The sequence below is a fragment of the Silurus meridionalis genome, chromosome 13 (assembly GCF_014805685.1).
Source record: "Silurus meridionalis isolate SWU-2019-XX chromosome 13, ASM1480568v1, whole genome shotgun sequence".
Taxonomy (NCBI): Eukaryota; Metazoa; Chordata; class Actinopteri; order Siluriformes; family Siluridae; genus Silurus; species Silurus meridionalis.
Genome location: NC_060896.1, coordinates 1,662,964 through 1,678,888, shown reverse-complemented (window position 1 = coordinate 1,678,888; position 15,925 = coordinate 1,662,964). Strand labels below are relative to the sequence as shown.

At 38.4% G+C, this 15,925-nt stretch overlaps 1 protein-coding gene across 7 annotated transcripts in view; it reads left to right on the top strand.

Annotated features, from left to right (window-relative positions):
* The window catches only part of LOC124395538 (NACHT, LRR and PYD domains-containing protein 3-like), an 18,045-nt gene extending 2,493 nt beyond the window's left edge, over nucleotides 1-15,552 (top strand). The window contains exons 2-14 of one of the 7 annotated variants that reach the window (XM_046864106.1): nucleotides 1,436-1,498; nucleotides 1,661-1,799; nucleotides 1,933-2,037; nucleotides 2,163-2,267; nucleotides 2,372-2,473; nucleotides 4,213-4,311; nucleotides 5,311-5,365; nucleotides 7,117-7,189; nucleotides 7,331-9,125; nucleotides 11,809-11,982; nucleotides 12,127-12,300; nucleotides 12,556-12,726; nucleotides 13,928-15,552. In XM_046864106.1, the coding sequence (XP_046720062.1) occupies nucleotides 1,946-2,037; nucleotides 2,163-2,267; nucleotides 2,372-2,473; nucleotides 4,213-4,311; nucleotides 5,311-5,365; nucleotides 7,117-7,189; nucleotides 7,331-9,125; nucleotides 11,809-11,982; nucleotides 12,127-12,300; nucleotides 12,556-12,726; nucleotides 13,928-13,934 (2,847 nt within the window). In that variant the 5' untranslated portion in view covers nucleotides 1,436-1,498; nucleotides 1,661-1,799; nucleotides 1,933-1,945 and the 3' untranslated portion in view covers nucleotides 13,935-15,552. Of the gene's footprint in view, nucleotides 1-1,416; nucleotides 1,499-1,660; nucleotides 1,800-1,932; nucleotides 2,038-2,162; nucleotides 2,268-2,371; nucleotides 2,474-4,212; nucleotides 4,312-5,310; nucleotides 5,366-7,116; nucleotides 7,190-7,330; nucleotides 9,126-11,808; nucleotides 11,983-12,126; nucleotides 12,301-12,555; nucleotides 12,727-13,927 lie in introns of all 7 variants that reach the window. The other 6 variants (XM_046864105.1, XM_046864104.1, XM_046864103.1 and 3 more) reach the window with 6 other exon arrangements.
* The last annotated feature ends 373 nt before the right edge of the window (nucleotides 15,553-15,925 follow it).

Genomic DNA, 15,925 nt, shown 5'->3' with positions numbered 1-15,925 from the left:
AAATGAAACTACGTTCCTCCTGAACCCTGGTGCTACATAAAACAACATAGAGCTACATCACAGAAAACACAGGGCTAATGACTAATAATTGTCCTCGCCACATAAACTGCATAGCTGGGCCTGTGAGGCGAATTTGAAATCTGATTGGTTAAAGAAACAGAGCCAATTCCTTAGGAGACGGTGGTAAAAAGGCCAGCAGTACTGATTCTGAAGGCTCTGAGCAGATTAGATTCACATGGCAGCACAAAGAGGCTGAAATCTGATTGGACAAACATCCACATACACGTACTGAAGCAGTGCAGCCGAGAGAAACACTACCACATGAAGAGAATAAAGTGTTGAAATAAATTAATACAATTTCATGGAACAAATATTAAAATTTAGGTTGTAAATGTGGGGCAGTGCTTCTGATAGTGTTTAGACCAGCAGAGAAGACTTTTGCTGGCCCTGACCACACACCACTGCAAACACACAAACAAAGAAACTAAATATGAGACAATGAGACATGAAATCAAAATAACCTAAATAACCACAGCCAAAAAAAGGTCCACAATAGGTTTGTTTAACCTTTATTTTTACAGGCAAGTCATTAAGAACAGGTTCTTATTTACAGTGGCGACCTGACAAGTGGAATAACCACTTAAGGAAAGGGAAGTAGGGCTAAAATAAATAAAAAACATTAAAAAATGACATACGAAAATAACAATTACATAAATACATGTTAAAACAAAATTATGTAGAAAAACAACTGCATATATCCGTGAACAAATATGATATCATATTTTTAAAGGTTGAAATTGGAATGAATTTATCCAGTTTGAGGGTATTTTGTAAAGCATTCCAGTCGTGAGCGGCAGCAGATTGAAAAGATGCGAGACCAAACGCAGAGTTGGTTTTAGGAATGCTTAATTGAAAGTGAAGTGAGGACCGGGTGTTATATGTGACAGGCTTTAGCTGCAGCAAGTGACCTAAGTAAGGAGGTGAGTGGCCGAGAAGGGTCTTATAAATGAACGTGAACCAGTGAATTTTACGGCGAATGTGAAGGGAGGGCCAGTTAACAGATGAATATAAAGCACAGTGGTGTGTATTGAAAGGCTACTATTTGTGGCAAACCTGATAGCAGAATGGTAAAGAGCATTACATTTTGATAGAGTGGACTTACAAGCAACCCTGTATATAGTGTCTCCATAATCTAACATGGGTAGAATGGTCATTTGAATAAGAATAAGTTTGGCAGAAGTGGTGAAGGAAGAGCGGTTTCTGTAAAAGAAACCAAGTTCCACAATAGATTCCTTTAAATAGGAAACACTTGACAAACAAATCAGTCATTCTGCACATCACCTCATAATGTTCCTGTAAAGATTTATTATAAATGTGAGTAAATTTTCAAAAATAAGATTATGACTGTGATTTCAGATCTGCATTTATTCTTCAGAAGATACATCACAACCCCTGAGAAAATGAGTTCATCTGAGAGTGATGTTGAAGAAGATGAGAGGTGAGACATTTTTGGGATCTTTATCATCATTATCTCAATAATAAGTGGTTGCTGATGGTGGTGGTGGTGTAGTTATGATTTCTTTGACATGTTATAGAGCGTAATGTTACACACTGTTCTAATATTTGTTTATTTTGTATTTTTCACTGAACGCTAATGTAGGTTTATCAGCAGTGCACTATGTCTGCTAGGATTTAGCATCATATAGTCCAGACTATATGAAAATTTTTTCCACTTAATGAAGTCAGAATCGAAGGCAGGATTAACCGCATAGGCAGGTAGGCAGGTAAAACCAACAAAGGTCAGAAATCTACATTCAGAACCAGAAGGAGAATTAAATATAAGTAAAAGAGAAAAATGGTTGAAAACTGTTTTCATTTTTACATCACAGTGGAACAGAAATACACACTTACTGTACATAATGTTTTTATTAGTTATCAGAAGAAAATGTCGTACTCACCTGGACCCAGCGTTGTGTCTATGAAGAGTGAACAGTCGATGGGTTTGCCAATTTTGTTTTCAGTGGACCAAAAAAAAAGGTTATTTTCTCAAACTACACTAAAGTTTAGTAATAATATTTATTGTTTTTACTACTTGATGCAGTTTCTGATTTACAGAACTGATTAATCACTATTTCTAACTGAACATTGTTTCATGTGTTTAGTTTGTTTAAAAAAAAAAGATCAGAGTCACCTGAAACCAGCATTACATCAGTAAAGAGAAAGTCATCAGACTCACCATATGAACAGGCAGATGCACCTAGAAAGAAGTAAGGAATGTCTGATAAACAGTTTTGAATACTATAAAATTTTTGATAAAAAAAAAAAAAATCAATATACAAAAATCAATTACGGTGCATATTGTTTGAATTAGAAATAAGAAAACAAGGTCTGACTCACCTGGACCAAGCGTTGTGTCTATGAAGAGTGAACAGTCAATGGGTTTGCCAATCATGTTTTCAGAGGAGCAGAAAAGGTAAGGAAAATCACATGTACCTGTATTTAATATAAACAGCAACAAATTTGTTCAAAGGAGCTCCATTGTGCCCTAGTGGAGGTTTATTGAAGTTCAGAAGTTCACTAGCTCTCTTCTAGCTCCATTTCTTTCACCGAATGTCCTCCCTCAGACGCCTTAAAACCTGGCAGTAGAACTAGCTTTTGACGGTGTGGCCCTTGGAGACAAATTCTCAATACACAATGCGGCGAATGTGGAAGAAGACGGTGAGCAGGCACTCAGTCGAGCTGCAGACCTGCCTCACCTTTTTCAGAAATCGCAGATGTAATAACGTGGTCAGAATAGCACCAGGATGATGTCTTTTTGCACACTGACTTACTGTATAAAGGTCTGTGCTCCCTGTGACTGTGCATGCAGCCTTGTGCTGCCATCAGTTGGCGGGTTACAAAACTAGTCTGAACTTTTTGATGCTGCCTCATAAGGGAAATTGGTAGGGGCAGAGACAGGAGCAAAACAGAAACAATGTGTGTCTATGAAGAGTGAAAGTTGAGGGTCTGCCACTGAAGTTTTCAGAGGGAATGTTATTCTCTCAAACTACACTCAAGTTTAGTAATATGTATGGTTTCTACTGCTTTTTTTGCTTTGTCTGTTTTACACAAATAATAAATCACCATTTTCTAACTAATCATTGGTTCATGTGTTTAGTTTGATTCATAAAAAGAGATCAGAAAAAAGCATTACATCAGTAAAGAGAAAGTCATCAGACTCACCAATTGAACAGGCAGATGCACCTAGAAAGAAGAAAGGAGTGTCTCATGAATAGTTTTAAATACTAACATTGCTGTACCATTAAACTATTTCACTACTATTAAAAATGTATTCATTCTTACTTGAAGTGTACTTTTCCTTTCCTGTTTATGGATTACATAAGTGTGAGAAATCTGTCTCTGCTTACGTTCTGCATTTCAGCACTACATTTAAATTAGTCATTGAAATCACTGCAGGGGCTCAGAAATACCTCCAGAAATGACACACACAGTTCACCATGTCATCCACAAATGCAGGCCAAAAACATCACTATCTTCATTTGGCCAAAGTGAATTTAAAATGGACAAATTGGAAAACTGTTGTGTGGTCAGATGAAATCAAATTTGACATATTATATTTGAATCCATAAACGTGGCATCCTCCAGACTAAAGATGAGAGTGACAATCCAGCTTGTTATCAACGCTCAGTTCAAAAGTCTGCACCTCTAATAGTGTGGGGGCGCATTAGTGCCTATGGAATGGACAGTTGACACATCTGGAATTGCACGCAAAGTACTATATATTCAGGTTTTAGAACAACATATGCTTCCATCCAGACGACATCTTTTTCATCATCATGTCCTTCATTTTTTTGTAGAATATTATTTATCCCACAGGGAAACATTTCTTCACATATCCCAGCAATATAGGAAGCTGAGGTCAGAGCACATGGTCATCCATTGTTAAAGGTCCTCAAGAGTGGCAACTTAGTGATACTGGGGCTTGAACCCACAATCATAGCATCAGTAAACCAGAGCCTTAACCACTGAGTTACCACTTCTTTAATTTATTGAATACTACATATATTGTGTGCATTGTTACAACCAAAACAAGACTTACATTCATGCACATGGCACCAGTAAATATTTGACAGTTCTCACTTTCTGCAACACACTGAATCTATTTTGTGAAAAATCTAAATATACACTTACAGTCCATATTGTTTGAATTAGATATAAGAAAAGGTCTGACTCACCTGGGCCAAGCGTTGTATCACTGAAGAGTGACCAGTCCATGGGTTTGCCAATGAAGTTTTCAGAGGAGCAGAAAAAGTAAGAAAGTTCACGTTCTTTAAGAAATCACACTATACTCCAGTTTAGTTTTTAAAAAATGTGTATTTAATAAAAACAATAACTTCTAATTGTACAAAGGATTCTAATTTGCTCAAGTTATAAGTGCGGAACATAGTTACAATCTGAGTTCCCTCTGGAAAATATTAAGTGGCGGACCGCAAGTTTGTTTAGTCTCCATCTCACACGTTGAGCACATTATTACACATTATTACAATTATTATTAAACTTTAAAACATACACAACAATGGCAGGGTTATAAAAAGAAACTAGAGTTGGCGCAGTGTCACTGTGGCTGCTCGCTCCGTACCGAAAATACGATTTCTTTTTGTGCTATGGATGAAAACACTAAAGAATCCATTGCACTAGCATTAGCCACTAACCAGGCGCTATTGCTACTTTAGCATTTTATATCCAGCTTCAAGAACTTCTTTTAAAAGGAGAAAATCCTGACAATTTCACATATCGGGAGAGTGAAGGAATGAAGGATGGAAGGAATGAAGACATTTGTTAAAGGATGCTGAAATAAGTAGAACAGTTAAGTAGATAATATCTTTAGAAAATTAAATATTACATGTAAAACACACACATTTACATAAGCATCTTTTATTACCCAAATGGGGTCTAACAAATGTAAACTATATGATATAATGTTTCTATTTTTTTATTTTATTTTATTGAACCACATTTAATTTGTGGCAATTTAATTTATTACTCAATTTAATCAATATAATCAAAAAAGTGTATTGCATTAATTTATTTAATTTTTTTATATAAAATAAAATATTGTTTGACATATTGTTTATCTAAGCAGGTATATACAGGTGTATATATATTATTTAACCGAAATGTAATCGAGCAATGACTTAAAAACTATGGTACTTATTGAACCTTGAATTTTGTGTACAGTTACACTCCTAATATTTATATTTAAAAATGTAATCTTATATAACACTAATCTAATGTTGTCTTTAATTAAAGAGACAAACAGGGACTATCAAATCCTTTAACTGGGCAGTTGGAAACCGAATTTCTGGTAAGTATTTACAGTATGTGATCGTATGTTCGTTCATGAGAATCATGTGCTCCACCATTTATAGAAATCATCTTGTATACTTTGGTTTCCTTATTTAGTTTACTTTTATTTTGAGTATAAAGTAAATCATTCATCCAATAACCAGTTGTAAAATAACTCCTCATTGCAAGTCATTGCACCGTGAGAAATGAACCTTCTCTTTACCTTCAGTCACAAAGTATAGACATATTTTTAAACCAGCTGGTCCAATATCTATTATTTGAAGAGTACAGGGCTGCTAGGGTAGAGTTAGAGATGTTTATTCTAGAACAAGGTATAGTAGAATCCTTCCTAAAGTTAATTCAGGAGTTTCTTAATGAATGATCTTAGTCTCTGGTTATGTTGAAGGACACTTGGAGGTTGCACACCGTCTGTGGACCTGAAAACATCAGTCTGTATATGCTTGCAGAGACACTGCATTAGGGGCATAACGCACTGTATCTTCCCATTTGGAGACAGTTAACTCAGGTTCTACAAGATCTTTCAAGTCCATCCACTCTTCAAGCCTCTAGCTTTGCAGTTAATTTTCTTGAGGTGCTCTGTTGTTCCTGTTTCTCTAGCCCTTGTTCTTAAACTGTGAGAGGTGCAGAAAGTTTTTGCACTAGAGGCATTATGTCATTGGCGCTGTTTTTTTCCTTTTTTTTTTGGCTTGTCACAGGTTCCTTTCTCATTGTTGGACAGTTTTAGGCTTTTTGGTAAAATTCTCTTGCTGCAAAGTAGTGTATTGTACGAATGGTATCCGAGCTTAGTTTTGTACTGTTGTTTACACAACATCTTTGAACTGGTAGAAGATTGAGGATGTTACATGGCACCTGGAGATCCTGAAAGAAGATTCTTCTAACATGCTTGAATGTGCTATGCAGTTGTCTTTATGTTCTCACCCAGAATAGCCTTCAAGAGTTTAACTATTCTAGCTTCTGATCAGCACGCTTAAAGCTTCATCCTCTTGAATCAGCCTGTCAGCATGCTTTGTCTGCTTGACCATTACATAGTATCTGACATGGTCAATCAAAAGACTCTCCTGTTTATCCTCATTAGTCTTGACATTTGTGGCGTAGTATGGAATAGGTAGTGGTTTGCTTAATTTAAGGGACAGTCATACTGGGAGACAGAGAGAGGATTTGCATCTGCTCTATGAAGACTCATAGAGCACTCCGCTGGTGTGCCATAAAGCTCAGTGCTGTGACCTATTCTGTTGTTTTTCAGTATCAGCCCTCCCAGTAAGTTCTTATCATCATACCTATATAATGTTTAAAGCACCATCTTTAGACATACAGGTCTGGTAGACATCTCATTAATCTGGACATCCAAATAACTTTCCTGTCTCACATTGAAAGCCTGACTGAGTAATCTAGATTTCTCCTTTATAAAGTGGATCCAGCTATGTCTACCCACAGAAGCCACTTATGTGTCTATTGAACAAAGTTGTAGCTCAGTGGTCAAGATGGATGGACAAAGCATTCCTTAAGGAAAAGTTGCTTGGAAAAAGTGTATATTGGAGCAATCAAGACCCCTGTTTTAGAGAAACAATTTATGTCTTAACTAAAATCTTTTAAGGATTCCACCAGAAATTGTTCTGAAATTGTATGTACTGGTTTGTTAAGTATATTTCCAAAGGAGAACAACCCAACATCTCTCGAGTCATTTTCTCTATTCAGAATTAATGCATTAATGTGGTGAATTTTGTTCACTGATTGAGAACTTCTCTCCAGCCAACGAGGGCAGAATATCCAGCAGACAATATTAGAGTGATGGAGGACAAAGCGCATCTGAGCAGGACCAGAGGTAAGATACATAACTTTGTGCATGTGCAGAAATAAACAGAACATTACATAAAGTGTGTAGTTTGTGTTCATTATTCATATTATACTGTATTTGTATTTGAGTTTAACTCTAAATAACTCTGGTAATTCTTTGTGTCTTTAGAACTTGATACTTCATGGAAGCAAAGTTTCAAATCCAAACTCCAGAAGAAATTTGAGAGGATTAGTGAGGGAATCTTAAAGTATGGTAACTCAAGGCTTCTAAACGAGGTTTACACAGAACTGTGTATCACATCGGAGTTCAGGTGTAGTCATGTATATGAAGAACATGAGGTCAGTTATAGTGAGTCTTGCAGGAGTCTAATAACAGAGGAGTCCATTAACTGTAATGATATCTTTAAAGCCTTACCTGGAGATGAGAAGCCTATCAGAACCCTGCTAACAGAAGGAATTGCTGGAATTGGGAAAACAGTGTCTGTGCAGAAGTTTGTTCTGGACTGGACTGAAGGAAAAGCAAATCAGGATTTGGACTTCATTTTTCCATTTAACTTTAGAAAGTTAAATTTTCAGAAGAAAAAATGTTTCAGTTTGTTGGAACTTCTCAATTTTTATTTCCCAGAAACCAAAAACCAAATCATGGACTTTCATCATTACAGAATCATGTTTATCTTTGATGGACTGGATGAGTCTCGCTTTACTTTTGATTTCCTAAACAGCAAAGTGTTGACTGATCCCACAGCGTCAGCTTCATTAGACGTACTGCTAACAAATCTTATTAATGGGAATCTGCTTCCATCTGCGTTCCTCTGGATAACATCTCGGCCGGCAGCATCCAGTGAGATTCCTCCTGTTTGTATTCACAGAGTAACAGAGGTACGAGGATTCTCTGACCCTCAGAAAGATGAGTACTTCAGAAAAAGAATCAGTGATCAAGACCTGGCTAATAAAATCATCACACACCTGAAATCATCTCGAAGTCTTTACATCATGTGCCACATGCCAGTCTTCTGTTGGATTGCAGCGACTGTTCTCGAGGGAATGTTCAGTGAAGAAGAAACTGGAGAGGTCCCCAAGACCCTGACTCAAATGTTCACACACTTCCTGATCTTACAGATCAAACGTGGATGCCTGAAGTACAAAAAACAAGAAGTGGATCCTGGACAGGTTACAGATATTGTAGTTAAACTGGGAAAGCTGGCATTCCAGCAGCTGGAGAAAAGAAACCTGATCTTCTATGAGGAGGACCTCTTGAAGTGTGGTATTGATGTAAGAGAGGCTACGGTGTACTCAGGGGTTTGCACTCAGATCTTTATCGAGGAAGTGTCTTCACATCTGGGGAAGGTGTACAGCTTTGTACATCTGAGTGTTCAGGAGCATCTTGCTGCTGTGTTTGTCTTTCTCTCATGTGTCAATGGAAATCTCTCAAAACAAGAAGTTCCTGAAATCCTCGACCTCTCCAGCACAGCAACACTATTGGACCTTCTAAAGGCAGCAGTTGCCAAGGCTCTAAAGAGTAAGACTGGACACCTGGACCTTTTCCTCCGCTTCCTTATGGGTCTTTCACTGGAGTCCAATTCAGTTATCTTACAAGCCCATCTTACAGAGACAGGGCGCAGATATCTGAGAAACCATGCTGCTGCCACAAACAAGGAAATAACTACATACATCAAGGAGAAGATCAGGAAAAATCCATCAGAAAAGAAATCCATCAATCTGTTCCGCTGTTTGAATGAACTAGATGATCAGTCTCTGGTACAGGAAGTTCAACATTTTTTGAGTAATAGAGTAAATCATTGCCTCCGGGGAGTCAAACTTTCAGCAGTTCAGTGGTCCGCTCTGGTTTTCTTGTTATTGAACTCAAATGAGGTCCTGGAAGAGTTTGACCTACAGAAATATGCACCATCAGATGATTGCTTGATGAAACTACACCAAGTGGTTGCAATGTCCAGAAAAGCTCTGTAAGTTGTTCCTGGATGTTCTGTGATTTTTATTACATTCAAAATGTATTAAATTAAAATTTTCTTTGTATTGCGCTTTTAACAAAAAACAATGTCTCAAAGCAGCTTTACACAGACAATGTGGTGACAAAGAATGAATAAGATGTTCTTTATAAGTTTAAGTTTGTTCCTGATAAACAAGCCGGTGGTGACTGTGGTGAAGGAAAAACTCCCTGAGATGCAGAAGGATGAAACCTTGAGAGGAACCAGACTCAAAAGGGAAACTCATCCTCATCTGGATGCCACCGAATGTCCATTTATTACAGCTAAACAATGTTGAGGTGCAGTGATGGAGATCAGAGCAAACTGTAGTCCTGAGTCAGTGTAGCAGACTGTTGACATTAACTACATTCCAAATCCAAATCCACAAAGTTCTCAGTAGTTTTATAGATCTCCAGGGTGTTGATGAGAAACCATTCCCAGCTGCACAGAGTCACCTCCAATCAAAGAGAACATCATCCAGAGGCAGGCCAGGACAAAGTGGGCAGATCTAAGGAGAGGAGAGGAGCAGGAACAGTGATCAGTGGAACCTCAAGAGCATGTTAAAGTCAACCGAAAGAGAGAAAGAGAGAGAGAAAGAGAAAGAGAGAGAGAGAGATGAGGGTGACAGGAAGAGACAGATATGGATTATTAAGTGTCCTTATTGTTGTATGGAGGTTAAGGACACTGTGCAATTGGGACTCTGGCAAGACTCGCTATGGCAGCAGAACTAAAAAGAAGAACCAGAAGGTAACAGATATGAGGGATCTCTTTGATAGAAGACGACCCACCACACCACCATCAACTAACCTGAGTGAACTTGTGAGAGTGTATATCCAAACACTTTATAAACATGATCCCTCCAGATCTGCTCCTTTACACAAGAAAAATCTACTGGGAAAAGGCTTGACTAAATAAATATGTTTTCAGCCTCGACTTGAACACTGAGACTGTCTGAGTCCCGAACACTGATTGGAAGGTTGTTCCATAACAGTGGGGTTTATAAGAGAAAGATCTGACCCCTGCTGTAGTTTTCATTTTTTGAGGTACCAACAAATAGCCTGCACCTTTTGATCTAAGTAGGCGTGGAGGATCATACTGGTACAGAAGTTCACTCAGCAGAAGGAAGCAATCAAGCATCCACTGTCTAATGTCCTGTACACACTCCTCAACATTGTTAAGCTGAGCTCTCTTATCGGGCTTTGCAGAAATATACAAATGTGTATCTTCAGCATAGCAATGGAAGCGAATAACATGTTTATGTATAGTTTCACCCAGAGGCAGTATATATAATAGAGAAAAGCAGTGGGCTTAGGACAGATCCTTGCGGAACACCAAACTTTATCTCAGAGAGTGTGGAGAACTCACAATTGATATCAACAAACTAATAGCGAATAGTCAAATAAGACCTGAGCCAGGAGAGAGCCTTTATTCCAACGACGTTCTCTAGTTTAGCAATGGGGAGATTATGGTCAATGGTGTCAAAAGCTGCACTAAGGCTGAGCAAAATAAGTAAAGAGACAAAACCCTTATCGGAGGCCAATAACACGTCATTTAACACTTTGACCAGAATCTAGAATCTGGGAGATAAATATTATATCATGATATTGGACTGTAGTTGGACAGCTGACAGGTTGAAGGTCAGGTTTCTTTATTAGAGATTTAATAACTGCAGTTTGAAGGATTTAGGTACATAATGAGTGCTGATGAAAGAGTTTATTATTTTTAGAACAGGTTCAATTACTTCTGTAATTATCTGTTTGAAGAAACTTGTAGGCAAGGGATTGAGCACTCAAGGTGATGGTTTTGGGGAAATAAATGAAAATAAGTAATTCTCTTGTATAGAAAAACGGTCAGTTTAGCCTGTTTGTCTGCTCCCTGGCCTTGTCTCTGGACAGTCAACTGGTTAACTACTGCTGTTCTAAAACTATAGCCTATACTAAAAGAAATGAGAGCAGCACCTTCCCGAGTGGGATGAATACCATCCTGCTCTAACAGGCCAAACAGCCTTCCCCTCAAAATTGCTCCAATTATCTATGAAGCCCACATTGTTTTTGGAGCACCTCTCGGACATCCAGCAGGTCAGCGACCATAACCTGCTGTAATCTTCCTGGCCATGTCACATGGGGATGGGACCAGAGAATATCAAAGCATCAGACATTGCCTTTGCTAATTTACACACCTCTTTAATGTTACTCTTAGTAGCCTCTGACTGTCGAAGGCGTATATCATTAGCTCCTGTGTGCTATGTCCGGCACCCTGGCTCCCGGTATACACCTGACCTGTGCTGCTGGTGCCCCTAAAGGTCTCTCTAATTTCACTTGACTCAGAATAGAGTTCCTATAATCAGAGCTCTTCCAGGTTTCTCAACGGTTGCTTTACTGATGAGACCAAACCTGTTGGACACGTGAAGCGGAGAGGAATGGTGCTTCCGTGGAAGAGCCTTTGCGTTAGGATGAGAGAGAAAAAAAACTGTAAACAAATACAAAATTCAGGAAATTAAACTAATGAGTGTTTGTTTAGTTTTTTTTTAGTAATTAAAACATGCTGATCAGTCCAAATTGTTTAGGTTTGTTTTAGTAGAATAGTTCAGTCTCATATTGCTGAGTCATGCTTTATTAACAAGATACAGCAAGATCCAGCTATGTTTTTTTTTTCCCTACAGGCTGTGTAGATGTAATCTTACCAGGAAAAGTCTGACAAGTCTGGCTAAAGCTCTCAGCTCACCCTGTTCATGTCTGAGAGAGCTGGATCTGAGTGATAATAACCTGCAGGACTCAGGATTCAAACTGCTTTCACCTGGGTTGGAGAGTCCACACTGTAAACTGGAGATCTTAAGGTAAGAGCTTGATTTCTTTTTTTAAATATGTATTCAAATCAATCAATCAATGAGTGGCCAAAATACCTTTTGTACTTTTGTGATTCTATTATAGTTTATTATGCACACTTATGTGGTAATATGTATCTCGTATCTGTTCCTCAGACTTCATAATTGCCAACTTACACAGAAAAGTTGTGCAGTTATTGTTGTAGTTCTTACGTCTAAGTCGACACATTTGATAGAGCTGAGTCTCGGCCACAATAATCTGCAAGACTCAGGTGTGAAGAGTCTCTCTGGAGCACTGCAGAGTCCATGCTGCAAACTGAAGTCACTGAGGTGAGAACATAATGTTTTCATGCGCTCATCCGCTCAAAACAAAAGTCTATTGTGTAGTTTCACAAGGATCATAGTGACTATATTAATTTCATAGTGACGACAGGCGTACACAAATATATTTGTATTATTTTGTATGATTATTGCTATTAATATTTTTGCATCTGTAATTACAATAATAAAACTGTAAAACAAAATCACACAGTGGTTTTAGACCTAAAATACTGAAATTAATGAACTTTGTTGTTTTCTGTTCAGTTTGAATGAATGTGGCTTTACAGAAGAAGGCTGTATCTCTCTTGCTGAAGCTCTGAAGTCAAATTCGCACCTAAGGGAACTGGATCTGTGTGCTAATGACCTGGGAGAACAGGGAGTGAAGATGCTCACTGATATAAAGGAGGATGAAAATTACACACTGGAGAAGTTAAAGTGAGTTTCTGACATACTGTCATGTAAGGAGAGGGCAGGAAAATGCAAATGCAAGGAAGCACTTCTAGAAGAGCCAGACACATATTAGGTAGGGGGACAGCAGGGGGTTGATCTTTCACAATTCTAGAAAGCATTTCCTTAAAATCTTTTATGGTAAATGCTAATGTTTGTCAGCCAGTGAAAAATTGTTCATAGGCAGGACTCCCAAGAAACCTGGTCCTAAGTGAGGAGGCAGATTAAGAGTAAATCAAAAGTGCCTATAAAGGGAGAAACCCAAATACCTGCTCAGAATAGGAAAACATGGGCCCCATCCTGGATCAGACCAGTCAGAATGTAGCTGACGGATACCAGCAGGCCAAGTGGAGTGTGAATGTGGCATTGGCGGCAGTAAAAACACTGGTATGGCAGAGGTTTGTTAGTCCATGGAAAAATAGCTTAATTTGGTCTTAAATATAGTCTGGAAAGCCATCAGGCATTTCACAAGGGGAAAGCAATTTCCTGGCTAAGCTGTTTATAGCAGTGATTGGGACCTGTAGATCTCACTTCAGACATAGCAACTTGCTTTTTAAGATTAAGTCATGTTGGAGGACTCAAAAGAGACTTGCCCATCATTAGAGTTGAGGTTACTGGTGTATTTTGTGGTAGGGCTTTTGGGGTAGATAAGATTCACCCTAAATCTTGAAGCCTTTTGGGGGAATCACAATCCTCAGTCACTGAACCTTGGATTTATACAGTGGACCAATGCTTAACCCTCATGGACAGCTAATGTGAGTTTGCTTAAACATTCTAAATAGTGTTTTAAGACTTGGAAAGGAGGGTGTTTAGAGAGTGTACTGGCCTGCTGTGGTGGTTGAGTTGAAAAGCGAGGCTATCAAGTTAATGGTAAATGTATGTCCCCTCCCTCACCTATGACCATGAGATTTAAATAGTGCCCACAAAATATGGTTGCAAAAAAGAAGCAGCAGGCATGAGCTTCCTTTGCAGAGTGGTTGGATTCAGCCTTAGAGATCAGGAGCTTGGGTATTTGGGGGACTAAAGTGACATCTTCTTCTGTTCACACTTTACTCCTGACTATTACCAGCACTGACACAGGAGACTCACTCCATAAACAAATCACCATGTCAATGATTACATTTTATTTTAATTTCAATTAATTAAAGCACAGATAGATGTCTAATAATTCTCTCTAATTATCTTACAGGCTCTGAGATCTTCAGCCTTGACCTTGTTTAAGGATGTCTCATGGAGATACATACAACCATTCACACTTTCTTCATTTGTACGTCATCATTAATATATTATTCGCTTTGTAATATGAAACTGTTTATGGCAGATGAAAAAAAGTAGCTTTGTGTTTTCCACCTTTATGTCCAGCTGTACAAATGTTCATCATAAAGAAGCTCCAGAATATAATCCATATTGTTGGAAACTAAGCTACAGATTGTGTTGATGATTGTAGAGGGTTTGTGTGTTTGTTGTTAGACAGTTTTAGTGTTACCTTGATAAACGTAATTGGATATGAAGATACTATAGGAAGTGTGATTAAGGTTGGTGGTCATGGTTGCGTGTTGAGCTTGAGAGTGTGATGTGGGTGTCAGCGAGTACGCAGCCTGAACATCGCAGCGCTAAGGAACCCACCAAGGTGAGAAGGCCACAGGCGATCCGAGGAGCCCCCCGTATCCAGTGGTTCAGTGTGAGCGATCTTGATGGTGAGGCAGGAGGGTGGAGCGATGGTGGCAGTGAAGCGGAATGGTGAAGCGACAACCTCAGCAAAGCCAGGGGGCAAAGCAACATTCTCAGTGGAGCTCTGATGTGGAGCTATGCCCTCGGTGGAGCATGAGGGTAGAGCAGCGTCCTCCATGGGGATTGGGCAGAATGAGTTTGGGAAGAATCTTAAGGTAATGCCCAATGTCAGGGAGTGGTTTAAATCGGTCTGTGTGAAAACACATAACACATGAACTAGCATTTAATAGCAGCCTGTGGACGTGTTAATGATGGTTTACTATCTATTGCTTTAATCATCTTGGGTGTTTTTAAAGGATATTTGTAATTAAAGGTCTTGTGTGTGTTAGTTAGTAGAGAATTCTGTGCTGGAAGAGTTGGTTGGCATACAGTAGCAGACAGATGTGTACTGCAGGTGATGATTCACAGAGATGATTTTGGGAGATTTCCAGCAGTAGCAGGTTAGAAGATTCAAAAACTATATTCTAAATGGCTGATGGAATCCTGACGTGTCACCAGTAATCTGAGTGTTGCTTTTGTCTGCACAGCAAATTATAGTAAAATCTTAGGAATAAAGAAGAGAAAACAGTTCGATCTGATTGATAATAATTAGATTTCAGGATAACAGTGATAAGTCAGATCATGTATATATCATATTACAAGCTCATGTTCTGTATAGTGCACTTAGAAAACATGGAGCTAAAATCCATCCTCCTCCTTATTCGATTCTCCTCTCATCTCACAGCTACTGATTATTAATCTGTACTTATTAAATACATTTAAGACATAAAAACAGCAGTTTGTAGCAGTGAACTAATATCTCTGTTTTGCACTCTTTCTTAGCGTAAAGATACAGAATATTGTGTAAACATTTTCCTGTGCTGTTTAACTGTATTTAATCTGTCTTATGATTTATGATCAACAATGTAAGGCCTGTAAATGCATGCTTATATATGTAGATTACCAGCTTTGACTTCAGAAAAATCAAAAACTAGTATTTTTCTTTCACACCTTTACAGCAAACATATTACATTTGTTCTGTCTCTGGTATCTGATGGTATTTTCAGTGATAATAAAATAAAATATACAAGAACTTTTATTTATTTTCTTTTCTACTAGAAATTAATGAATGAATGAATGAATGAATGGAATATTTGAGGTACTTTTAAATACTTTTGATGTGAAAAAGAATCCAATCCAAACTAAATGAGAGATGGAGAGCGTGGACCATCAGTCTTTGGAAGGTGACATTCGCCATGTTTAACGTCACATTTGGAATAGGAAATGGAGCCACCTTGTGGAGAATTATCAGAAGGCACCTGCCAGTAACCTTAACAGAGACCCAGTGTGGTGGTGATATGAGTCTGCTCCATCTTCTTGAGTAGGTTGTCGACACATATGTGAAGGACTCCATCTTTCAACAGGACACTGATTATTGGGCTACTCCAGTCACTTGTGGATGCTTTAAATATACCCT